Raw genomic sequence first — 27,152 nt, 5'->3', positions numbered from 1 at the left:
TATATTAACAAGTGGGTTTTGAATACAATCCCCTGCCAAGCTTCCTGGTGCATGTGTGAGCTCCCTGCTGCACACACATGAAAACAGTATTAATTTCCCCAACTAGGGGCTCTCCTGCACTAGGCAGGGTACCCAATCAAGAACTGTGAGCTTGAGTCAGCAGGGGTGGGTTAACAGGTTTAAACATACACAGGACAGAGGAACAATGACTTGCAGGAGAACCAATTACATCCTCCAGACATAGGAATGGTAAGAGGAATAACTGAAGCTGGTAGAGGACAAGGCTGGTAAAATGAGTTAAAGAAAAATAAGAGAGGGAAAATGCAGGCTAAATGCAAGGCAGGTCCCATGGGCAACTCTCTCCTGGCATAAGACATCATATCAAAATGTTCCGACAGCTTTTCTTCAAAGAATGTCTTAGTTCAGTCTGGTACGCTCTTCAGAAACTATTGGGTGCTTTGCTGTCAAGGTCTTGAAGAGACCTCTAGGGAGATACATTGTGCCCAATATCTGAGAAACTCTGCTTAGCATCCAGCTGTCCTAAATGGGAACTGAAGGCACAGCACTGATTATTTGTGCAGCGGCTGCCCATCACAAGCTAGACCAGGGGAAAGAGCTGAGCTACCAAATGCAAAGTGGTGGCAGTACCTTCACTGCCCCAGGGCTCCCTGCTGTTGACCCTCACTGACTCTTGGTTATCCCAGTGGCCACCTGAAACCAATGCTGGCTAACGTCACTATGACCTACCTTAATTCAATGTTAAATCCAGCTTGAACGTGAATAGTCCATTCGCATCGTGCGTTCAGTGGGTAACCCTCCAGCAAAATCTGACCCCTAGAAGCTCGAAGAACCTGCCCGCATCCTGGAGAGCAAAAGAAGAAGACAAATCTGTGTGAGGGACCTTCAAGAGGCATTTGAAGAAAATTCATGTAGAAACACCACTGGAATGAGAAGCCAGGGTGGCTTAGGAAGGTACACACTTTCATACAAGGCAGTATATGAAATAATGGGACAGCAACACAATGGCTATAAAGAGTTACAACTCTGTTGGAGTATTGTCTAGGCTAAGAGCACCCCCAGAAAAGTTTTAGCTGATTGCTTCTCCCTTGTTTGCCACACAGCCCTATTAAACCATTTCTTACAGCTTTTGCCCCCACTCTTGATTAGCCCACCCACCCACCTGGCTGACACTCCAGCTCAGAACAGTTTTGATGGATCTCATGTTGACCTGTGTAACCACTGAAGCTGAGGAAGCTGGTGGGAAAGTGCCAAAGGTACAATGAACGCTTGAATTAGCTCAAGTGAGAGAAACAATGAGAGGAGGAGCTGTCGCACCCAACATCATCGTTTCAAGTCTCTCACAAGGAGATTCTTGGAGGAAAAACAGCTGATGTATTCCTAGAGGAGACATCTGTTTGTCCTCAGGATTCACCACACCCACACGTTAATGCCACCATGCCGATGGAGACATATAACCATCACAGCTCCTCCACCACCGACTCAGTGTAACACATATATAAAACACAGCCCTCATCCCTTCTCTCAGGTTCATTCCTATCCTTACTCTCCTCCTGTCCTACTCTGCCTGCGTCACTCTCAGCTTTTCACCATATTATGAAATGTACTTCAGTGCCCATCATCAGAAGAAGAGGAAGTACTCTGGCCATTTGGGCCTAGTCTGAGAAAACCATCGGAGAACAATGACCTGAACAAACAGCAGACAAGGTCACACACTGAGGAAGCAATATCTTTTCATGGCTATCCTGCAGCTGTCCCTAGGCATCTGTCCAGGGATAGCTGTCCTAATTCCCCATCTTGGGTGTTAAAAATTTTTAGCCCAGAGAGTTCTCTCAACTTTCTGTAACTTCTCCCTTTCTCCCAGCTATAAAATACGGCTAATGGTGTTTTCCTCTGTGGAAGAAGGAAAGTTGTTTAGCGATTTTGTAGAGCCTTCTGTGATCTGTAAATGCAACTGCTAGCAAAATGCACAGTTAAATCATTACGCACCAAACTGAGCTAATTTCTCAGTTTCTACTTTCCTGACTACATTTTTCCGAATGGAGTCTTGCGCATGGCTACATTCCCTGGTAAGTCTTCTGCTGCTTTGCTGGGGGATGAGGCTGTACCCAGAAGTCAGAAATTGCAATTGAGTCTAACAGCATCACCGAACCAGGGGACTCTGATAAACTGCACACCACAGATAATAAGCATAAGTAAAAAGACAAATGACCCAAAAGACCTGCACAGCAACTCTCTCACTTTTTACCTCTTTAGTCCGACAGAAAGCCCTGCTCCTTCCATCTGTTTCCAGAGGGGAACACTAAAATTTTAACCAGTAACAGAGGCTGAATGTTTCCTACTGAAACAGTGGGTTTTAACACTCGCCTCAGGGCCTTCCTTCCTTTGGGAAAAGAGGGTGACAGTGACCTGATTTGGTGAAGTACCAAGCATCTGCGGTTCCCATTGATCTTAGTGTCTGGATATCAGTCCTGCTGCATCTGGTCTATGGGGAAATGTGAAAACTGCAGGTCAATTACTCCTCTTTCTTCTTAAGAAAGTGTTGCTCAAATGAAATACCCTTTGTTCATTCACCCTTGGTTACCCTTAATTAAGCAGGACCCAAGGAAACAGAAATCCTGCTCAGAAGAGTTCCTCAAAAGTGTTTCATCCTCCTCTGTGGCTTGCTTAGTTCCCTCTGTAAAAGACAAGGATTAATGACTGTGCCCAGCAACCACATTAGGATTCAGCAAGTACAGCAGGATCTGTTGTGGTGCACATGATAATGCTCCTTCCCACAGCAAGAAACAGGACCTTGTCCTGCCATTGGCTCGTGCCTCAAAAACAACCTGAGACAAAGCTGCTAGAAATCTTCAGATGGTTTGACAGGGGGCTTGGACCACCTCAAAGAAAGTTTCCCTTTCATCCCGAAAGGCTTCTGAGTTTCCAATGCCTTTAACAAAGGAAAGCCAAAGAAATGGTGCAAAGAGATACTTGTATGCACAGCATACTAAACGCACTTTTCTGTTTGCAGTGGTACAGCCCGAACTCTCTGAACACTGGTGCCAAGGAAGTAGGTTTGGCCAGCAAAGCAGGTGGTCCAGAGTCTAAAGAGGAGCCATTCAATGACCGCCTCCAAAAGAACGTTCTCAGATTTGCTACCGCCCTTCTCTGCATGAAGCACCTTCGCTTCATCACATCAGATCTGTGCTCTTGTATCTCCAGCCCTTCTAGCAGAAGTTAGGCTGACTCCCCAGACCAACAGTTCAATCATCTGTTGATCAAAAGGAGTCTTTTCTCTTCCCATTCTGAATCTGTGGGAGATCTGGAAGGCTCTCAAAAATAATTTACATCCTAAACACAAATGCTGGCAAATTCTGCCTCATTTACAAAAAAATAATCCACTTTGGCGGAGTGTCAACATCCTTGTTCCGTTCCTGTTCCCAAAAAAAAGGCAGCTTTCAGGGCCACAGTAAGATTTCCTCCAAGGCTTGTTACTAACAGAAAGGAAAACAATTCAGGAGACCTCTGAGTTGTAGCCCACGGAGACCCGTGGGTCGGTGGAGGGAGAGGTCCTGAGGAGACCTCTGGTAAGAACTCATTATCTCCTGTTTGAGTGCTACAGCACTGATGTTGGGCTCCTTCAAAGGTCAAGAGGACTGAACAAAGGAGAATGATAGTAGAAACGTTACTGGTATTCAGAAACAGGCTGATACAGGAAGGCAGCTGTCACTCGTCCTGCCTTCTTGCTACCTGTTGCCTGTTGGTCACCAGCATTATGTGAACCACTGATGTTTGCAAACTCTCTAAAACGCCAAGTACTGCTGTTCATCACAGGGCCCACGCTCGGACAGCAGCGCTGAGGTCAGCTGTTAGATACCACCACTTTGGCTTTGATGGAGTATGTGTTCTCAAGCAACGTGACAACTGGAGGTTGACGAGGGCTGTTGGAGTGCAGGGTACAGAGGAAAGGGTCCTGTAGGGTTGTTTTTCTTCTGGTTTTAGAATCTGATGTGCCTTTTAGGGCATGATAGTCCAATCCAATAAACAGTCCCATTAGGAAATGTCCCAGTACCCAATTAACTCTATTCAGTATGTTTTTTTCCTAATAACATTCCTTTGGGCTACCCTACACCATCTATCTTTTTACCAAACGATCTGGTGTCCTTTGGCTGCTTTTCAGCCGTGTCCGTGTGTCCGGCTCTGCCAGCACAAACACGACCCGGCTGGCCCCACAGGCCGGCCCATGCTACTCCTTCCTTGCCTCGTCACATCCCCGCTCTCACTCGCAGTTCCCGGAGATGGCGCCCAGGGCTCATCCCGCCCTCACCACGGCGGCGGGAGCTGGACGGGGTGCCCCGGGGTGCGGGGCTGCCCCGCGGACAGGCCTCCCAGCTCCCCGTGGGGGAACCAGAGCCTGCCCCACAGCCGCCCCGCCTGCAGCGGTGCCGTATTGAACAGGCATGAACCCTGCCCGCAGCCACCGGAGAGCCGCGCGCTCCCCGCCGCTCGCCCCCTCGGCCCCCCCGCGCCGCCATTTCCCCACCTGCCTCCCAGGCGCGGGCCGCGGCCGAGCCGGGCGGCGCGCGCTCCTCCGGGGCCCCCGGGCGCCACCTGGCGGCGGCGCCGCGCCTGAGGGAAATGGCGCGGCCGGAGGGCGGAGCGGCGGAGGCGCCCAGGCGGGCCGGGCCGGGCCGGGCCTGGGGCGGCTTCTTAGAGCCGTCCGGGAGTGTCGGGATGGGGCGGAGGGGTGCCCGCTCGCCCGCTTACGGCGGAGCCTGCCCGAGCCGCTCGTCGTCTTGGCCCCGGGAGCGGGAGCCCGGGGCCGCGGCCGGTGCTCCGCGGCAACGCCGCCCGCGCCCCGCGAGAGGGAGACAAAGGCCGGCGCTCCCCGGGCGGCAGCGGCGGGTCCGGCCGGAGCCCCGCGGGTGCCCGGGGCTGCCTCCCCGCACCTCCGCGCTCTCCGCCGCACCGGCCCGTGCTCTGGGCAGCAGCCCGAAGGCGCTCAGGCGTGGGCCGGGGCTGTGGAGGCTGCGGGCGGGTCGCCCTGGCGCAGGGGCGAGGGGGAGGCCGGCCTGGCCGGGCAGGTAAAATCTGGGGAAGGGGCTTCTCCTGGGGACGCCTGGCAAGGGCATTTCTGGCAGGAGGAGCCCTCCGTTCTGTGGGTGAAGCTCTGTGGGCGGCTTGCCTACACGCCCGTTTCGGTCAGGGCCGGTCCCACGGGCCGTCCGTGCTAGCTGAGGGCATCAGCGTTTGCAATAGATCATGAATTAGACAGGTTACACCCTCCAGTCACCGGGGTCGCGCTCCCTCGTGTCTCCAGGATTTATCGGCACTCCGCTGCTGGCGAGGTGCCCGGGGCAGGCTTCGAAGTTTCAGGTGTGATCCTGCACGCAGGTACTAAAGAGATGCCTCCTCCTTCGCTCTCCAAAACGTGCTGTGTTAGCGCAGCCACTGGGCCAGCAGCCAGTGCGCACTGTGGCCCAAAGGGCTACTGGCTGGCCCCCCTCCAGGCCCAACGCCAGGCACCTGGCGTGGTTATAGGCTGCCTGCGGGACGTGCAGTCTCTGGCCTACAGGCTAAAAGTGAGATAGCCATGAGAGCCCGAGCAGGGGAGCTCAGGAGTGTGCTGCGATCACAACTGGCCCCTGTGCTCCTCTGAGAGTGGAAGAGACAATAGCACTGTCTGCCCATCGTAGTGCACAAGAGACCGCATCCCCAGTGTCATGCTGCTTCCCTCAGAAGAGCAAACGGGAAGAAAAATATGACAAAGCTCTGCAAAATTTCAGTATTGCAAAAATGTCCAAATAGGCTGCAGTGTGAGGGTGTATTTGCTTTAGAACACAAATAGGCAGAGCAGTCTGAAATATACTGTAGGCAGCCGATCTACTGAGGCAGAGGGAGGGAGCGTTAGATGAGCTAATGATTCTTTCTTGGCTCTGCTCTTATAAAATGTGCCAGGGGAGCCCTAGCATCGACCCAGAGCAAATGGGACTTTAAAGTGCTATCAGAAATCACACCATAAACTGCAAGGGACTCCGTTTATCAACTTCCAAAGCACCAAGGTTGAGTTAGCCCTGTTGCTGAAACATGTTGATTCTCCATATTCTGCTGTTTGAAGCAATGATTTTATTTTGTTTGCTTTCACTTCCTGAATGGTCATGGGCTGTGTTGGGAAAGCAGGTGCAATTGTTACTTTAAAATCAGGGCCTAATAGGTGACAAGACTAAGATATGTAGAATAACAGACAAGACGGTAGGAAATGCAGACTGCTTTCATCCGTTTCAGTGAACTGTGAACAAAGAGACAGTCAATAAAAATTGAAAGAGGGTTGGTGAGAGGCTGTACCTTCACCGGTGGGAAATTGGTAAAGGAAATACTAATCTTAAACTGTATCCAATTAGCTTATTGAATTCATTATTGAGAGGTAGCATTGGGACCAGCATCTTAGCAAAACCCAAGAAGCAGGAACTTTTGTACGCTCTCGAGAACAAAGCCTTCAGATATCACTACAGAGCCTGAAACACGCCTGATCTGTAACAGCACTGTTAGCTGCTCCAAGACACTTTTCCAGAGCCACCTTGGAGTGTGTTGGAGCTGTGCAAAGGAGGGAGGGAGCACTGGGACTTCCTCGGGGCTGGTTCTGCAGCCCAGGGGTTGAAGGAGGACAAGAGGAGAAGCTCTTTGATATAGCTGTTGCCCTTGTAAATGTTTATGCTTTGCTGAAGGCCTCTGGGGAATCAGTTATGCTGAAGTATGTCCAAGAAATGCGGAGAAGATATCCAGAGCCACAGTAGTTAAAGTTTTAAAATAAACCAAACCGAAATAGAAGTTTAGTAGGGTTGTAACCTCCCATGACTTGGGGCCTGGGCCAATCCCAAGCAGATGAGCACTGGGAGAAGTTTTCCCCACTGTAGCTCTGCTTACTGCCTGGTTGGTTTTGCCCTCTCCTGCCTGTGTCCTTTGCAAGAGTCACCGTAAAGGAGTAGCTGGAAAGGCACAGCATGGCTCTGGCTCCATCCCACCCTCCCTGTCCCTGACATGCCTCCCTCGCTGTTTAAGTGCAGGACACTTACTCATGCAGTCCCCTCCATACCAGCCAGCTCTGCACTCTGCACAGTAGATCCCCTTGATGTAGAAGTCATCAAGTGTCCCTCCCCACGAGCCGTTGCGGCAGGACTTGCAGTTCTCAAAAATGGTGCAGCCTGAAAGGAGAGCCACTGCGTTAGAGGAAAGCCATGGTGGATCGTCCTGCAGAGAGAGGAGCAGTGTCTCTCTCTTTTCCACAAAAAATGCCACAAACGATCTTAGTGCCTGCTGCAGTACTGACAGCTTCCCCACTGTGAACTGTACCCAACCTCCACCCTCAAACTCTGGCAGCTCAGACTCTGACATTTGGAGCCAAACTCCCAGTCTGACTTGCCCAAACCTCTAAATCTCATTGCTCTGACTGTAAATGCCTTTCTCAGGAGCCTGAATGTGGGTGCTGGGGCTGCTTGGGCCCAGCCCAAGGGACTCTGGTGTCTTTGAACCTGGTCCTGTCTCCTGCTCTCACCTTTCACTTTGCCCTTTCCTCCTTGCTCGCTGGACTGCCAAGTCATTTATCCCTTCTTGCTTTGGGGATGCAAATCATCCCAGAGCACCTACAACACACTCCTGGTGTGAAGCCAGCTGCAACATCACCCTTTGGCAGCTCCCAAGCCTGCCCAAGATGCCCCGAGGACAACACTGCTGGTAGAAAGCGTGTTCTTTTTCTGGCAGCGGTGCAACCTGCTGCAGGGGCACCTTGCCAAGTGTCTTGCTGCTGCCAGCAGAGTGGCAGAGGGAGTTCCTGAGGAGATGCGGGGCAATGCCATGCCCCAGTGAGATGCGCCTGCTCTTGCCGCTCCCCTGCGCAGCAGCTGCCATTACATGCTGATGCCTTGGCCAAAGATCCGGTGTCAACGCAGTGGGGCCCTAAGCATACCTGGATGGATTAAGCAGGAGTCACACTCATTCTCCTCGTTCCTGCAGCAGGGAATGGTGTAGCCCACTCTTTCTTTCCGTCCTGGGCAGATGCACTCAATTTGGTCATATTCACAGCACTCCCGACACATGATATTCCACTCGGCGCCCGGACAGTTTTCATTGATCACTGTGTACTCTGCAAGTGGGGAACAGAGAGGGACATACACAGAAATAATCCATTATATGCCGAGGATTGACAGGATCTATTATTCTGTGATTTGTCAGATCATGTGTGTCATGAGGCTGGCCAAGGTCCTCCGCCCAGGAAATCCCAAACTACGTGGTAACACATGGTCAAAATGTCAGCTCGGTTTGGGTGTCTAAAGAACACAGGGGCAGTTTTGCAGTGCCAGCCAGAGGAGGTAAATAGACAGAGGGAAGGAATATATTCACTTCAGTCTTTTCTCTGCAAGGCCTTCCCAATTCTGTGATGAGAAAAATAGTTTAAAAAAACCACAGAGGATGATGTCACATGAGAGAGACTTCTTCAGATCACAGGACTGATTTACACCCTTGTACATAGTATAGATTATTTAAATTATAATAGCGTGTTTTAGTCCTATTTCTGTTCATGAATTTCCTACTCTTGAATACCAGGGTGTCCACCAGGAAAGGCCAATTTTGAGGCTGGGTTTTAGCCGGGTTCACTCCCTATTTTCACTCAGAAGCACACGGTGTTACACTTGGCTTCACTGCCAAAGGAAACAAGATTTTTCAATACTTTTAAAGGTTCATTTTGTCTGGTATTTCTAATATGGTAACATTATTAATATATTTTTATTATTTAACATAACCTCATATGATGATATTTAAACTATGCTGGAAGTGCCCTTTTAGGAAACGACCTCGGACTGTGACTCTGGACGGCTGCAGTAAGTGCTGATCCCCTCTTTCTCCCCCAGCACGCTGTCTAAATTCTACAAAGTGAAATCTAATGAGCGCACGGTGCTGTCAGCATGTGTCCTAACCAGCTGACAGACCTGATGACTGCTTTCATGGAGTTTGATGGTAAAAAGAGAGAGAGCAGACTAGAAAGATGAGACATGATGGAAACATAATGAGACTATCTCTTCTTCCCTCTCTCTTCCCCTTTTTCCTTTTTTTTTCCTCATTGTGGTTAGGTAACATTCTTTTTCCTTTTGTTTTAAACTCTGAGTACAGGGCTGCCTTGTCATTTGCAACAAGCCATACGTCTCTTAAGGCGCAGCACTCCCTTCCGTGCCTGTACCTGGCTCCCTTCTCACACTGCTGGTTTTTGTTTCATTGCGCCTCATAACCTAATTACCATGCCTGCTGGAGCTCCCTACCACTGAACCTTGCTGCTCTGTCTCACTTGATTCTTCACAGCCTCATGAAGCCTGGTTCCTGGAAGCTTATCTTTTCCCCTAATGATATTTACTGACTCCATAAAAAACGGACCACCAAACTGTTTCTTCATTTTTCTCCCTTTGGCTGGGAAATGAAATTCAGCCCTTCGTGCTCCTCAGAACTCAGCCTTTCCCTTGTGCCTGGTATACCGACTGCGAAGAGTCCACCACTGCTCTGACTCTGGAAACCTGGCTGCTGTTTGTGCTGAAACCTTTCTATCCCCCTTCCCTGCCCCCATAATCATTCCAAACAGAAAAAGAAAGCCGCTTCTGTCATTCAGTAAGGTTCTGTAATTTTTTATTCCAATAATAAATTCTCGCATCGAAATAACCTTAGTGTTCAGCAGTTATATAGCCTTTTCCCTGTAGATCTCGACATGCTCTACAAAGTCCTTTTTCCAGATGGGAAACTGAAGCACAAGGGAGGTGAAGTGACTTTGCTCAAGGTCCCAGAAAAAAACAATAGCAGAGCCAGGAATTAAACTCATGCTTTCTAATTCCCAGAACAGCAGTCAATCAACTTGGCCAAGTTGGGACTTCTTAACCTATGGCTATTATTCTCTTTTAATGAAGCCATTTATCTATGAACTGTATTTGATTCAGATTCCAGAGCAAATTGATTACATGTGTCTAATTATCTTATTAGAACTGACGCTCCGTTTGATACACCTCACCATACATGACTGAAAATAGCTGTTTCGGTGGCATGTGGGGGTGGGGGTCTCAATCCTTGTTGAAGGAGAACTCCCCAAAGTCTGAGTCATAAATTACTACCCAACACTCAGGAGCTTTTGAAGAGCTTCCTTCAAATTGTCATGTGTTCCAACTCAAGCTAGAAATCTATTTTCTCTCAAGATTCTAAAGCTTATTAATAAAATGGCTACATCCATGTGAGTTGTAGCTGTAAATTGCCCAAGAGAAATTGCTATCTGTAAAATGATCCAAATGCTCCCAGGAAAAGTTGCACCAGGGTGACTAAGGATGTCTCCATCCTTGCAGGAATTCAAAACCTGGCAAGATAAATCTGCGAGCAACACAACGTACCTTCCAAGTTAGCACTTCTCTGAGAGAGGGGCTGGACCAGATGACCTCCAGAGGTCCCTTTTAATCTAAATTACTCTATGCTTCCATAAAATATTACACATATATTTGTATACGTGTAGAGAGTGTGTCTGTGTGCACGTGCATATTTATTTTTATATGTAGGGCTTGTGTACACAACAGGGCCAAAAGGCAGATGTCACACTTGCTCTTGGTGAATCGAATATGTGTATTTGTAGTGTAAGTTGAGTTTAAGGTAATATTTAATGTTAAGACGGGAGCAGCAGATCTTGGCCCTTAAAGAATTGTAAAGATAAATTTACTGCTACCTAGAAATGCTGTTTGCTCACTTCTTGCCCCTGTCTCAACTGAGACAATGAAAATAGACTGTCTTTTGATTTACTGACAATTTAATTCCCTTTCAGGTTCTCAGGTACTTCAGTTTGGTCAACATATATAGCCTTGACAAGGAAATATGTGGATTTGAGATTTTTTTTGAAGTGATCCTCTGTAGGATCGTCCTCACAGAAATCTTCAAATCTATTATTCTGACGTTTTGTAGAAGCTTTTCTTTAAAGAAATTTGTGTGAAGACTTTATGCATCTCTTTAGTAACGGCAGGATTCCTTTTGTTTTGCATAAGTATCTCCAGGCTACTGAACAAAAGGCAAAGGAAACCTTTCTCTCAGAAATTTAAGAGGGAAGTGCACAGAGCCTCTAGCTCTGTGTTTGTGTTGCTGAGCTCAGCCTGGGCTCCAGGGAGGAAGAGGCATAACCCCACTCCCCCTTGTGTGTTTGGGGAATGGTAACCACTGGTGGCTCCTCACACCCACACTTGGCCATTATGACCCCAAAACAGAAGAGAATGAGGCAGGGAAGACTGGGGGGAGATTTATTGACTGAGTAAAATACTGGAAGCCAGGCCTTGGCCAGCTGTGGCAGAGATAATTGTGGGGTGCTTTGTAGGCTTGACTTTGATAATCCTCCAAAGCAGACAGTCTGGCTTGCAGGCAGTGGCTGTGCCTCTCAGCATCAAACACAGTCCAGAAAGTGGCTTGACCTGATTTTGGGAGAAGCAGGAAGAAGCTGCTTGACAACCCGTGTAAAATGTTTAGCAGAAAAGAACAAACAAGTCTCTGGACAGGCAAACAAACAGTGGCTTAATTGATGGGATTTTAATGATGGAAGAAAAGCCCATTAAATGCGGGCATAAACAGTACACATGGAAGCAGCTCAAGACCATGGAAACCAAGCAAGAAATGGCTGCACTGGGAAAGCACACGAACCTCTGGGGAAGGTGCCGGAGGGAAAACCTGCTCGGCTCTGGAGCCTGGCAGAGCACAATGCAGCGTTTGACCCAATGCTTTGAGTCCAGCCTGAAGGACAAGCGAGCTGGGAGATGAGCACTGAGGCATATGCAGGGTGGCTGGTAATTCTCATGCGTTTCCAGGTCCAGATGGCAACACGTTCATGTTTTTCACTGACATCTGCACCTAGCGAGACCGCCTAGTCCCTAGAGCACATTTCAGGTCCTAAAGGCTGTCAGATCCTGTCAGCCTTTGTAAAATGTCATTAGGAGGGGATGTTCCCACTCAGTGTCCTCCCTGCTAGCAGCATCAGTCCCAGGGCTGAGTTACAGCGGCAGCAGTTCATCACAGTGATGCTGCCACCTCCCCAGTGCTGACCCAGGGCCTTGGAGGAGCAAAAGGTTCCTCACTTTGGGGAGCCCTCCCCGCTGACAGGTGGGCCCTGAGCTTCCTCTGTGAAAACCCGCGTGTGGGTGATGAGCCGCAGCAAGGAGAAGATGCAGCAGGACCATGTGGACGGGGGGAGCTGACTGATCCTGCTCTGGCCTCCGCTGAGCCAGTGCTGGGAGCTGAGCTGCTGAAAAGCAGATGAAGAACATCTGCAAAGGAGCTGGCACCGAATGAAATGCACAGCCAGTTTGCTGAGTAGTTTAATGCTTACTGACTTCTCCTGCTGGTAGCAGGACCTCAGTTTCTCCACAGATCCTGAAGACTCCAAAGGCAAAACTTTCAGCCTTTGCTCTTGATTTTAACTCAGCTCAGTGTTTGTCTTTTAAAAAGTGGTGCTTGCCTGCCTGCCTCTGTACCATGGACCCACAGGAGCCAGTGAAGGGAAGGAGTGGAACTGGGTTATTCCTGGTGCTGCAATAGCTTGATGGTAGTTTTAATCTTCTGGACTATCAAGCTTCTACTGTCACTCACTTCCTTGATGAAGTTGCAGCAAATCCAGCTCTGCTTTGACTTGCCAGGCTCTCCCACATCCCTCACTTTCTCTGGCCCAGAATTCCCTTTTTTGCTTCTCATTTTTGCATCACCTTTTCAAAACGTGCTGACTTCCTTGGCCTAGATGTGCTTGGGCAGTCTGGGGTGCAGCAGAGGAGCTTGAACAGTTAGCGATGCAGTCATCATCTCCCTGACACACACAAAGTGGGTCTGTTTTTCCTATCACCCTCATGGTCTGGGCACACATATGACTCAGCCATCTCTGTCCTCACTAAACCTCAAATACTATCCTGTTCCAAACTGCAGGACTTTGGAAAATGAGGTGATAAAAACCACACAAGAAATTCTTTTATTAGTACTTGGGAAGGGTTGTGATGGAGGTTTGACAGAAATATTGTGGAAATGCAACCTTCCAAAAGGGTAGCTTTTACTGCACCATTCTGCAGAGCCAGAAGTCTCCTCGGAAGGTAAGTGAATGCTCCATGAGCACTCACCCTGAAGACTGGAGATATGTTACTTATTCTTATGCAAGTGAGTTCAAAGAGGATGCCCAAGTAATAAAAAAAAATAGCTGCAAGGATAAGACCATCTTAAAGCACTAGTTCTATTCAATACAAGGTCTGCTGGAAAAGATAGTGATGAATCCTGTGGGATATACAATGAGCCCAGTCAAATTTCTCATTCAGTGGAAAAGCAGAGACCTATCAGGGATGGAAAAAAGTCTGATCATCAAAGCAAGCTATGTCTTAGAGCTCAGGGACAAAGGAAGAACTGCCAAAAGCCAAGCTGAATTTGACCTTGCAAAGGAAATTAAAATAATAGCGAAAGGTTCTTCAGCCATATAAAGAAAAAAGAAATAAAGAAAGAGGAAGAGAGACTCCTGTGGGATGGGGGTGCGGATGAAATATAAGACTGTGGTAGAGAATGTAGTGAATTACTAGCTTTCATCTTCAGGGGAATTGTTTATCTGAGCAAGGGTTTGAGGGTGTGGAAAGAAATAAAGTGTGGTCCACATATTACTGAGGTTCTAACCAATTACAGTTTGCACCTTGGAATATTCAAGAAAACCAGCTTCAACTTTAGTTTATCTTACTAGGGCAGGCTTAAAGCTTTGGCGATTCGGGAACAGATTCACAAGCACATTCCCATTGCTGGCCCGGGATGGGTCAGGCAGCTCATTATGGTAAAACCAGCTGCAGCACACTTGTCTTTTGCCATGGTGAATTTGTCAGTCATAGATACCTTGCTAGATAGAAAGAGGATTTCTGTTCCAGAGGTCTGAGAGCTGCGAAAATTATATGGCTAAGAACTGTGGTGAATTGAAGCAAGCCCGATTACACCAATTGACTCTTGTGTCTTCCACTCCTTCGAAAGCATTACTTTTTTAGGTTGCAGTCGCTTTAAGCTGATATAAACCCATGCTGCTGCTGAGATGGGACACTTTTCTCTCTTCTCTCCCTGACTTCCCATTCCCACTCCCTGTCTTTGTGCTGGCATTAGCTGCTACGTGGAGGGATCAGAGAACTGATCCAGCAGAAAACCAGTTTGCCATCTCCATCCATCCTTAGGAGAAAAAAAAAAAAAGGTTACAACCTAAATGTGCTATAGTGTCCTCCAAAAGAGAGATCACCTTAGGACCCTGCTGGTTATATGTATTTATCAAAATTCCTGAAAGATGGAAGAAAGTGATTCATAAGTACGTCCATATTTTGGTCTGAACTGATGGAACTTCCCATCCTGCAAGTCCATTCTGTTACCCTGAAAAGATGAGTTCTCCTTCCATGCCTCAATTTATCCATCAGCACATTGGTAAAACATGATTTAGGCTCAAAGAAGTATTATTTCAAATTACTTTGAAAAGTGCTGTATGAATTAACAGTGCATTGTAAATAAGAGCAGATACAAACAGATATAGCTCTAAAATTAGAGGCCATAGAGAACGACTTTTTCAAAGTGATTATTCAACCACTTCATGTTCCACAGATGGGAACATGCCCCTTTTTATTTGATTCCATTTTAATTTTTCAGCATGATGCTCAAAAACAATTACTGCCTTCTGCAGAAGAAGAGAGCATTTGAGTTTGAAGGAGCAATTTCTTAAGGCTCTCTTCTTAGGGAATGTTTGGCCATGTAATAATTCTGAAATGAAGCTTTCTCATTTAAAGAAAAAATAGCTCCAACAGAGGTGAGACCTGGTAACATCTGACATTTTCTTTAGGTCTGTCTCTTTTTTATTACTGTTTTGTCCTGCTCCTTTGCTACTCAGCTCTACTGTCATTGCATGGATGAGCAAGCTGGGCCCCACCCCATAGGTATCATGTGTGTGGACGTTAACAGGAAGAGCTCTGAGCACACAGGAGATCTTGAATTGGTCAGCTGGAAATGAGAAACATGTTGGGTGAAACTGTGACTCCACTGTGATGAACAGTAAAACTCTCCATTTGATTCCAGTAAGGCCAAGAGGAACAGACCTCGGAAGGGAAGAGAGATGTTCCCTTTAAGAGGCTTTTACTGGGGCTCTTGGAAAACAGCGTAGCCCAAACCATTAATAATGAAGGAAAGTGCAGGTCTTTTTTCTTAACCTCTTTTTGCTTCAGATAACCTGTTGTGCAAATGATGCCTGTTTTCCTAATAGGTGTGTTAAGAAGATGAAAGGGATAATGCTGTCTCTAAAAACACTTGCTTCTCTTTAGAAATTATGTACCTATTATTCTTTTTAGCAGCTGGGCTAATTAAAAGAGGAGCTAAAATACATCCCTGGTTTAGTTTTACTCAGTGTGCTTACTTTATGGGTCGCAGGCCTTTGCTAAATAATTAGACTGCTTCTCCTACCGAGGCAGTTAGCATCCTTTCCTGGCCATTAGTGCATGCTTTCACACGGTGGTAAGAGTGGGGAAAAAAAAGAAAGTATTTCTATCAAAAAAATCAAAGCCAGTTTGTGAACAGAGGGGGAAATCTGCTATACCAAGATGAATCTGTCCACTTAATAAATGCGCATTAATTCAACTGTCTTTTTTATGTCCCAAATGCAGGATTGTGCTGAAAGCAGACTAAACTATTACAGAAAGTACATTCTGTTAAAAAACTCACTGAAAACCTGTCTGGTGTAAGTACATCTGTGTTCTGCTGGATGAGACCACCGTTGTCTTAAGCTCTACCTTTTTAACAATTCAGATCATGTTTCACATAGAAAAAAATACTGATGCACTTTCTCCTTTGATTCAGGAACTGGGGTCTGCCTCATGTTGTCAGATAGGAGGGTCTCTATTCCAGGTTTCCTGTTGTCATGCAGTGTTTAGTAGCTATAAATTCAGAACTAAATAGTCCTGATGTTGTTCCTGATAGACCGTAGATTTGCTTCATCATGTTTCTACAGTAGTGCCTTTTTTACATTTGTAAGCTTCTATTCTTAACTAGGCTGTGACAAACATATAAACTCCCAACACTTCTGCTCCAAGGACAGAATAATTGTTCAATAAAAAAATTATTTTTGTGGTCTCCATCGGGTCCTTGACAGGATTTCTCTTGTGACTTCCAAAGCTGGTACCTCTCTCCACACTGCTTTGTTTTGCTTTGTCCGTGATAAAAATCAAGTATCTTGGTGTAACTAAAAGGAAAGCCAAATAAAAATTGTGCTTTTTATTTGTGAGGTCTAGACGTCACCCATCTAAGTGCTATAATGATGGGATAATGCAAAAACAGCATTAACACAAATAGCTCTAGGGTTTTCTGTTTCCAGTCTTAACTGAAAACAGGACTGTCAGTTCGGTCTTTCTTCATGTCAAAGCCTCGGTAATCCCACTGCCCCTCAGCCAACATGGCCTCAACTGTGCTGCCCAACCAGCTGGGTTGTGTCACTCCCACCGTTTTCCTCTTTCCATAAACCTGCATGCCCTGCACCCCTCCTCTTGCCTGCTCTACCCTCTGCTGCGGAGAGGACTGACAGGTAGCTCTAGGGTAGGATGCTATTGGAAACTTCCCATTCCCTTTCTTCCTACATTTCAGCAGCCCTTGTTCCCTGGTGGTAAGCTGTAACATGCAACATAAAGCCATACTCCACACCTCCCAAGTCGAAACTCTGCTCCTTTTCCCATTTTCTTTGTAACAAACCCTTATATCCCCTCCTTTCACTTTAGGGCCAGGCTAGAAAAATTATACTAGTGCGATCAGGAAGAGATTTTCTTTTCTTTGTGCTGCAAAACAAGGAACAGGAACAGGTACTGAATGTAGCACTTCTGAGTTAGTGACAGCATGGATGAGGTTAGAGAGCCCAGCCTTTGCTAATGGGGTCTGGGGGGCAAAGCCGGACTTCTGCAATAGGGGAGAATATCTGGGAATCTGTGGAGAAGAAGCAGCTGCAGTATTGAGATTCATGACCACATAACATGAGAATGTGCTTGTGTTATGAGCATGGAGGAGTGGTGCTAGACCTGTCGTGAGCGCTTGCTTGCTGTAACGGCGCGAGGCCTGGGTCACGTTGGCAGTTTAACTGCCGTTAATATTGCCCAGATAGAAATAGTCCACACAGACAGCAGCGAAACCCTGGAGCCTCCATCTCCAATTTTACTTCCTACAGCTCCCCCAGGGTGTGTAGGCCAGCCCTAACCAAGGACTGCAGATGCCCTCAGGCTGGCAGCCCCTGTCCCTGCTGACAGCTTGTCTCCCTGCCCTGTGGGCTCCCTCCCTGTCTGCCCCTGGTCCTGCAGGAGGGAAAGGGGCACCCACGTCCCCATGGGAGGTCATGCTGCCCACAGCACCCACACGGCTCTGCAGTGGTGAGGGCTCCCTCTAGGCTGAGGGAGAGCCCAATCTTAGGCACTGGCAGGCTTGCAGGGGCTACTGGGAGCCCCTTGAGGTGGCCAAGGGGTCGAGAGTGAGTAACCCCAGCTTTTCTCCAAAATAAAAAGCAAATTTCTTTCTCTTTGTCCATGCTAGGAACTTAAACATGTGAACTAAAGTAACCCATTTGCTAAGATTGAATGCATCTGGATACGTCTGAGTGCATCTGGTCTCCACTTCTCTAGACAGAGGCTGGAGGGGGAGGGGAAGAGAGGTTGGGAAAGGTTTAGATAGGCAGAAACACACACAAACACACATATATTTTTAAGGAAATATGAGTCACTTGCACTTCAAGTTTATTCCAAAAATCAATTCCCAGACCTCCCCGACTCCTGCCCCCAAGTCTTGAGGCAGGCCCTGTGCAACTGGGTGTGATAAATATGGATAAAAATTGGATACATCTGTGGGGAGGAGGCAAAATGCTATTTTCCAACCTGCCCTGACATGCTAAGGCCACTGCACTTCTGAATCACTCCCTGTCTCTGAGTGCCCCTCCTTTCACTGCCAGAGGGGAGCTCCTGCCCACTCCCCACTGCCAGCTGTGTGCTGGGCACCCCCCCCACCAGCAGGGCAGGGGAGGCATGATGAGGGAGGAGAGGGGGCGAGGGGGATGGAGCCCCTCCATGTGTCCCCCAGGCCCTTCTCGCACTGCTCCTGGCACACGAGGAGCTGTTGTCGGGGGGGAACCAGCGTCCTCCCTCCCAACCTTGCAGCCTCACAGCCCCCATGTCCCATTGCCCGTCGTTGTACTTCCTCCTGCCTCCCCTCATCGCTGCTTCTGGGGGGGCCCCCAGCAGCCCAGTGTCTGCCCACTTCTCGCCATGGGAGGCACATGCCACCCCCACAGCAGGAAGGATTTGTTGCCCGCGTAGCCGCTGGACAGCCGCAGCCATGGCTGCTCTGCCACTGGCAGGACTATTTCTGTGCCACTCTGGCATGTGCCACGGAGCCACCTCGCCTGGCCAGTGTGCAAGGTGGCCCGTGGCTGCGGGACAGGCCACCGCAGGGACAAGTCAGTCCATGTGGGAGGGAGGTGTGGGGAAGCTCTCTGTGCTTGTGCCCCACGGGGAAGCTTTGGCAGGAGGTCAGCCTCCCAGGATGGCTGCTGGGCTGGTGGCCAGCCTGGTGGGCAGATGGCCCTGGCCACCACCCGTCACCCGCACCCTGGGACCCCAGGGGCTGGCAGGAAAGGGCATCGCAGAGGCAGACCATGGTGAGGTGGGCTCTGAAGCGCCGTCCTCAACCCTGATGATCTACAGCCATGGCAACTGGGGTGCCTGCGTACCTGACAGCTCCCCTGGTAAGAGGCGCTTACCTTGCCGGGAGTGCCGCAGGCTGCAGCAGCGTGAAGGGTGGGTGATTTGAGGGCACCTCACCTCTCAGTCCTCTGGGCTGCAGCTCCTGAGAAAGCAGCCTGCGATGCTGACAGCTAGGCTGCAAGCAGCTCCAGCCACCTCCAGGTGTAAACAGCCCACGTTCGTGGCCATAACAACAGCAAATTTTCAATCAACAGTAAATGCTTTTCGCTTGATCTTATCAAGAAGAAACCATACATGCTGGTTCAGCAGAAACTGGACCAAGGCTTGAGCATAAAAAAGATCATTCTGCTTTAACAAGGCTTCCCCTTCGAAAGAATAATATTGGCAGAATTAAAGCCCAGATCGGAAACAATGTGTGGCTTTTGTTTTCTTTTTTTCCTTCACTTCTTTCCTCCTTTGCCTTCATTCTTGGTGTTGGGGCTGGAGAGGAAAGTCTCTGTCTTGCCAAACTAAACAAATTATGCTTTACAATTCAGAGACTTAAATGCCTCTTTTTATCATCATTTCCTTAGCACTGAGTGTTGAGAAAATAAAGCAGTAGTAAGCGAAGTGATTGCATACCCTTTCTTGATGGCCATTGGCAAAAAAAAAATCCAGCCAGTTGTTTCTCTTTAAAGCTATTAAGTTTGCCTGGAAATCATCCCTGGGCAAGCCTCCCCCACACCCACTCCATGCCAACAAGAAAAAAAAAAAATAAAGCAGAGCCCCTTCTTTCTATTATTACCATCCCTGCAGATCTCTCTACTTCCCATGACAGCACATGAGATCAAACCCCTCTGACCACACTGAAGGAAAGGGACTCATTCGGCTGTGCCGGGGACGCACACGCTCGCTTACGGTACCTCTTGGCAAGCAGGAGATGAGCAGGAGCTGGAGGAGAGTGAGTCCTACATGTGTCCAGGGGGCTCGCTCCATACCGCCCAGGCCAGTGCAGCGGTGTGACTGCTCAGGAAAGGAAAGCAGGCAAACAGCTTTTACTGGGACCTCACCAGCTCCAGGCTGCGAGGGATCTCGGATTTCAGACCTCAGCTCGCTCCCATCCTCACCAGAGGGGAACTACCTTCAAGAGACTTCTCAGGCGTCCAGAAGCACGACGTCACCCCAAACCTCTCCAACTGCTGCCTTAACCCTTTCTGGACTCTGGCAGCCGATCCTTTTTGTGATGGGTCTATTGGCTCGGTGAGATAGATAGAGATTTTCATCTCGGAAAGAAAGATATTGTAAAGGGGGAAGAAACAGAAATGCGAGTATCTCTTTATATGAGTCATCCCAGTTGCTGTGGGTGAGCTGAAGTTACAGACCTCTCCAGGAGGAGGCACTTTGTACATGCTCCATTTGGGCATGCAGGGGTTGATGCACCCCCAGGATGCTGCTGCCCCAAACAGCAGGGCTGGGCACAGGGTGGGTACAGAGGGGGATTCTGGCCCACGCTCCCATCACTGGGCAGCCTGGCCAAGTGGCATGTTCCACTTCATGACATGCCTAAAATAGCCGTGCATTCTTATGGTGGGGCAGATGAATGAATGAGGCTCACTAAAAGTTCACTCCACAGTGGATGAAACCACAAAACACAAAAGGAATCACTTGGCATACACACGCTCGAGCTAGTCAAAACCTTTTTACAGAGTCCATTTCTGCCAGGAAATGTGATTTTGGCAAAAGGGAAATGTTTTGTCGGAACATGTTGATATTGAGGAAATGTTCAATCCAAACAAAGGAGACCATTTAATTTGGATTTTATCTTTGTGTCATATTTTGTTTTGCCTTTTTTATTAACACATGCTACTGATTTTATCTGGTCTTCAGCTCATATTTCATAGCAGTCCATTTCTTCTAATATTTTTCTTGCACAATTTTTCAGTTCAATTTCATAGTTCTAAATTAGACTTTCTCAATTTCATTTCTGTAGCTAAAATTCACATATATTGTGAGGGGGGGAAATTGAAATATTGGCATTTGCTTTGGAGTAGAAACTCAAGTATCTCAAAAAGCTTTAACAAATACCTACAGCTGTTTGTAAAGCTCTTAGGCATGTTGAGCAACCTCAAAAATTTGAGAGCAGTAGCCAATGGAAACCTTGAGTAGTTTACTGCAGTGGAAAATCCATTACAACTTCAGGTGGTCTTTCATGGGGTGAATTCCTTTATCCAGACATCTCTCTAGGTTATGCTTGTCTGTCTACCAACCTATTGACTTTTAACTGTGAACAGTCTTCGAAGTGTTTGTGCTCCTTCCATATAAAACAATACCAAAGTATTCATGATCATCTTTTTTCTCTAAATCTCTTAACATTGATGCAAACCCACCATTGAGAATACTAATATAAAAATGAGACAGATGCCAAGATTTTAACCATTATGGCACATAATGCTACTCAGAACATGTCAACATAACATGGTACTTGAAGAACACTTTACACTCAGCTGCCGTTTGACCTTCTGCATGGCTCCCAACAGTGGAACCAATGCTGACTGCAAATACAGTAACAATCAGTCAATAAGTATATAGTTTCCACTTCTCAAACACCATCTTTTTAACTATTTCAGTCTGATTAATAGATACTAACTGTGGTGGGCAGACCTGGCCTCTCCTCACAGAGGCCCCTGCAGCCCCCGCTGCCAGCCCTCAACAGGGAAACCCGTACAGTAATTTATTTTTCACACACCCCCGTATTTCATAGTAACTCCTGTTCTCCACCTCTGACATCACAGGCAAAATGTTCACAGCTTTTGTAAAAGGTGAAGAAACCAAGGCTGTTGAGTGAAAAGCTCTCTCAGGGCACAGGAATCATTGCAACCACAGTCTGTATAAATCTGAAACCAAAGTCCTAACAAGTGGACTAAAGCTCTTTGTCTGATCCTAGTGCGTGTGCCGTCCTTGCTGTCCCAGCCCAGCTGGTGCTCTGGGTGTTTGGCACCTCAGGAGGCGGCCACCAAAGCTCTCCGAGTGCCACTGGGCCCTGTGATGGTTCAGCTACCCCGTTCCCCCAGAGTTCTTGATGGGCACCTTGTGCCCCAGAGCCCTGAAACCCGGCCTTGGTGGCCCCCTGCTCCTTTCTCATTGCTCACACACATGTTCAGAACTTTTCGCTAATTCCAGCTTTGGGTTCCTCTAACAAGCCGTTGCTGGTGAGGGTCAGGAGGGAAAAAACTAAGGAAAAAAACTGAAGCCCCCCTAAACCAGATGAAAACAGTGAAAACAGGGAGCCCTTACCTCTTCACAAAGAAACACAAAACTCTTTTAATGTCTGTAGAATCATGATTAGTCTATTTCCTAACCCTTATTTCTAGTAAACTATTTAACCTAGGAAGTCCTTTTAGGACTGAAAGTTGGCTTACAGATATCTGAGGCTTCGATATCTCTGAGGGGAAGTCTGATGAGGATGTAAGCCAAAATCTGCCTTTGGTGTGTGAAGTGAAGGGAAATCCCAGAGCACTGAATGAGGCTGGACACAGGGAAACAGAGTGTTAAGGCCAGATATAGAGGACCTAACCTTGGGTTTCTCATAAAGGCCAGAACCATCAGGGAAAACGCACCCACAAGGGCCACAACTATTTGTTTATTTGAGCCAGTTCCTGTGGCGACACGCTCAACACGGTAGAAAAGGAGTAGCTGACGTCTTTGTTCTATGCACGGAGCATCCCTGCAGGGACACCTTCTGTTTTAGGGTTAGCTCAACTTAGCTTGGCACCTTGCAAAATTGGTGTAGTTGGTGGATCTGCTGCCTCCTTAGAGAACGGCTTAGCAGCCAAAGAAGTGAATTCAGCCATGATCCCACAGATTTGCACATGGCCTGTTTACACGGCTTGTCTGGTGGGGTGTAGCTTTAGCCCCAGGAATGACTCTGGGCAACTTACTTACACAGTGCTCCTAAATGCACTTCTTGCATTCCTATTAAGAGGCAGGGACCAAACCAGGCAGATTGCACTGGCCAAATATTTCAGGCGGTATGTAATCCTCCATGAAAGAAAGCTAAAAGCTCTTAACCATGTGTTTGTGCTGCTGAGGAATCTCACTGTAGCTTTTGGCTGCGATGTTTGTATCTGCCCTATTGCTGAACATACATAGAGTATAGGTTTGAAAAATCACATTCCACTGAAACTGAATTGTAAAACAGAGTGCTGCAAAAATTGATAGTTATCATCTTTTAATAGTCATTTTAAAGTACCTAGCAACCCATTTCAACCTAGAGTATAACAGGCCCTTTGATAATTAATAATTGACCACTGAATGAATAATTAATGTGTAATTAATACCACTAACTTGTGCTTCTGATAATCCGACATCAAATCTGAGACAACACTGTGTGCTTGAATCTCCAAGAACAGAAAGAACGCCACCGTTTTATAGTGGGGAAAAACTGACGTGCAGGGAGATGAGCTGAGGTTCATATCCTGAAGCAGTGGCAGGTCAAGAAGGGAACACAGTAATTTCACCCCCGTTTGGTGTTCTGGACTGTCCTGCTTGAGAGGACTCAGTGAAGAATAATTAGGGATGAATGTATAGTTCTGAATAAAATCAGTTTGGACTTGAAATAAAATCACTGTCTAGGAGCCAGAAGGGCTTTGTTTCAGTCTTTGAAATTTTAGTGAACCTTTTATTTCCCCCCATTTTCACAAACTACTGAAATTTCTTGTTTCTGTTACTGGAACATTACCAGAAAACTTTCTTCTTTTGTGACTTCTGCTCAGATGATTCCATCCCAAATGGTCCTGATGATCTTCCAAAGCTCCAGAGGTTCTGCTGGAAGGAAATCTGTGATTTTCTATGTTATTCAGTGACACTACTACAGATTGGATGCCTTCGCAGGACATCCTTCTTACAAGAACATTTGGATCCCATTTCTCTCTCTCTTCTCACAGGCAAGATTCCCACTGAAACTAGTGGAGTCTTCTGCCAAAGAAAGAGTTTGAATCATCTGAGCTCAAACGTGCTTCCAGCAGGGTTGGTGGAGTTAGGTCTTGAACTTTAGTGACTGTCCAATAATGCCCATCCCACTCAAACAAAATCTGAAGAAGCCATTTAAAAGGCTGTAATTTACCATTGTAAAAGAAAATGGACTCATTGAGAGGCTGGAAAGGGCTTGTATCTCAGAGGGAAAATAAAGTTCAAATGAAACTCAGACCTGGAGCTTTAAGAGTAGCAGCAAGAGCAGTTAATGAAAGATTAGCACTAATGTTTTATTCCTCCCGTCAAAGCATAATTGTCAAGTAAGGGAGTCCTTTTAGAGGAGAGATTACAAAGTGTTTGCCTTTAAAATACAGCTTTTAAAAGAAATCCCAGACCTTACTGTAACATCTGAGGAACATTTTATAACTTTCTAGGAGTATTAAGAGTATACTTTGCCCTTTGGGCTTCAAGCTCTGCCAAATGTGCGCAATGCAATATCCAGCATTTATGAACCACGGTAGAATTGCAGCAGCCTACAGGCACCTACAGGCGAGGGCTTTTTCTGGCCTGAGCTCCACAAACTATTCCCATCTCTGTGTGGGATGTTAATCCTCAGTGACTGAGGCATCACAGTCCAGAAAAGCTAAACAGGTGAGAACGGGAGAAGCCAAAGAGCTAGGAGCTGTAGTGCCAGCACACATTACAGCCCCTGACCTGATGGGATTTGTAACGACAATGGTAACGTTTGTATTTGTTAAAGAGATTTTGTCAGAAAAATCGAGATAGTTTAAAGTTTATGATTCCAAATACATTCCTACGCAGGTGATCAGCAAAATAAGGCCAGCGAAATATGACTGCTTAATGGCACCTAACAAGAAATATGCTTTTTTCAGTTGTTATTTCATGTCTTAATATGTCTGGGTTTTTTTCAGTGATCCTTCTGTGTTTCGCTTTTGTATACAGTCTCTGATGATCTTCACCATAGCAACATGTAAGAAAAGAAACAGGTGGAAGGTTTGGTTTGAGATTAAAACTAGCCAGTAGTCAAGCCTAGTTAACAATCAGTCAGACACTGATATTACAGTCTAAGGGGGTAACAAAAAAGGGCTGCAATTACATATTTCCCTACATGGACATGAACAACCTGTAGATTCATTTTTATGATACACGTTTTTGCTTCACAGGTTAATAAATAAGGCTTTCTAGGTTAATGAATAAAACTTTTGGTCTGTATAGCAGATTCAATCAGATCACCAACAGAGACACAGAACATTAACAACTGTTTTGGTTTTATTTAAATTTGGCTTATATTTTATGGCCTTGTGTACATGGGAGTCAGCACAGAAGCCAAGAAGATAATATGATTTTGAGATAAAAATCTAACCATGCTCCACCTAGGAGGTAAGCCTAGCACTGCAGCATGAAGTCCAGCCAGATGAATGTGTGCATGAAGTAAAGGTCAGAAAAATGTATGTTGGAAGCAATTGGTGGAAGGTCAGCTTTTCAGAGGTGCTGAATATCTGATTTTCCACACTGGAAATGTAAAAGTAGAGCACTTCTGGAAATATGATTCACACGAGCTGTAACGCATTGCAGTTAAATAATGGAGTGATGTAAGACTTGAGCAGTGGTGGCTAACAAATTAAGAGGTTAGTTTGAAGTGCAGGTTTTTTGTGATCTCCTTTTCTCCTTTCATTAATCCCCATAAAAACTGAAATTAAGGCTCACTTTCTCTGTCCCTTACGTCAAATTTGCCAAAACGTCCTTATGAATGTTCTGTGAGAAAGTCTAGTTAGGAACAACTGTGCCATTCTAATTACAAGGAGTAATGAAGTAATTCACCTTTTATACGGTTGTCTTACATGTCATGTAAGTAACTAACCAGGAAATGTACAGTAACATGCCGTGTATCTTCCCAATGCACCTTTCGGGAGTTCTGCCGCCCATCATTTAACACCCTCTTATGCTAAACATTTCCCAGTTTTTCTGTCCTTCTCCCTTGAATGACTTGACTGACCTTGACAAAAAGTGGGGGGGAACCTGAATAAGATGACAAAGACAATAAAAATATAATGATTCAGAAAGAGAGAGCAGGTGAAGTGGCTGAGACCTTCCAAAGCAGTAGTCCATTCTGAGACCACTTGGACAAGGTCACCAGGGCATTGCAAAAATTGATCTCATGGTATAAAAATATATACTGATCAAAATCTCAGGCCAATATGCAGTCATGTCTTCAGTTTTATTTTAAAAAAAGTCATCAGCATCTTCAACTAGTGCAAAACCAGGTGCTGAAAAGCAAGTTGCTGAAAAGTAGCATGTGGTCCACCTCTTCTGTCCCTATCAGACATCAGGTGACAGTTGACAGTCCCAGTGATCCTGCTTCCACATATTTATTCTCCATGTCATCCTTGACATTTTCAAACTCTGGCATGCCAGATTGATGTTTCACGTAAAAACTTAAAAAAAAAAAAAAAAAGTTTCCTAATAATTTTTCTTTCATTATCTTTTAGGCAGTGATATCGGGATATGAATCAGAAAGATCGTATGTTGTAACATACTGTCCCTCAGTATTTGAACTGTGGGTAGTTCTGAAGGACAGGTCCCACCCACAGCCCTTACATTAATTTATATGGGAAAGTTTGTTTTGCTGTCTGTCAGATCACCAACTGTTGCACTTTTCAGGAATGCATGCTCAGTGAGTAGTAGCATATGTTTTTTATCAGGAAATCCCCCTCTGTGTATCTAACACCACCAAAAAAAATGATTCTTAGTATAATTCTGTTACTTATAGCTGTATAAACTGGGGAGATTCAGAAGATTTATAAACTGTTAATCAAGGAAAAACACTATACAGAAAAAACATGAGCTAAAAAGATCATTCAGGTTAATGGAAGACTTTGTATAGCTCATAAGACTTCTGTTTAAAATATCCATGTCGATACTGCACAGTACTGATCACAATGGCATTTTAAACTGACCTAGCAAAGATTTAAGCATGTGCTTAACTTTGGTTAAACCAGTAATCCCACTGAATTCAGTGGGGCCAGATGACAGCCTCTGAAGTTTTTGAAGCCTAAAGGTCTTAGCGGATAACCATAAATGAAAGTGGGAGAAGTGACAGTTTCGGGGGTCACACAGAAAGCTTTCTGCCCCGGTGCCGGGGCTGGCTGGCCTTCCCGCCCCCCCCAAAGGTGGGGAGCACTGCTGTCATTGCTGCAGCAGACAGGAATGAGGCTCCCATTTTGCTGTGTGCTGCCTGCTTTGCACCAGAAATAACAAGAAATGGATTCCATCCGACCAGATTTCCCACTGGGATTACCAACAGACTAGCACCAGACCGCTGCTTCAGAGATACTGGAAGACTGACAGGAGTTTCAAAATAAGACAGCCTTCAACATTCGTTGTTAATAGGTGTACCAGAGTTTTTAGTAAATATTTATGTAG

General features: G+C 46.6%; 1 protein-coding gene across 2 annotated transcripts in view; it reads right to left on the bottom strand.

Annotated features, from left to right (window-relative positions):
* Positions 1 to 19,836, bottom strand: part of PAMR1 (peptidase domain containing associated with muscle regeneration 1) — a 58,764-nt gene extending 38,928 nt beyond the window's left edge. For both annotated transcript variants that reach the window (XM_074852491.1, XM_074852492.1), the window contains exons 1-4: positions 19,661 to 19,836; positions 7,964 to 8,140; positions 7,074 to 7,202; positions 748 to 862 (exon numbers count right to left, since the gene is read on the bottom strand). In XM_074852491.1, coding sequence (XP_074708592.1) covers positions 748 to 862; positions 7,074 to 7,202; positions 7,964 to 8,140; positions 19,661 to 19,733 — 494 coding nt within the window. In that variant the 5' untranslated portion in view covers positions 19,734 to 19,836. The remainder of the gene's footprint in view (positions 1 to 747; positions 863 to 7,073; positions 7,203 to 7,963; positions 8,141 to 19,660) is intronic.
* Positions 19,837 to 27,152: the final 7,316 nt, after the last annotated feature.

Source organism: Strix uralensis, chromosome 29 (genome assembly GCF_047716275.1).
Source record: "Strix uralensis isolate ZFMK-TIS-50842 chromosome 29, bStrUra1, whole genome shotgun sequence".
NCBI classification, from domain to species: domain Eukaryota; kingdom Metazoa; phylum Chordata; class Aves; order Strigiformes; family Strigidae; genus Strix; species Strix uralensis.
This window is presented reverse-complemented; position numbering and strand designations above follow the sequence as displayed.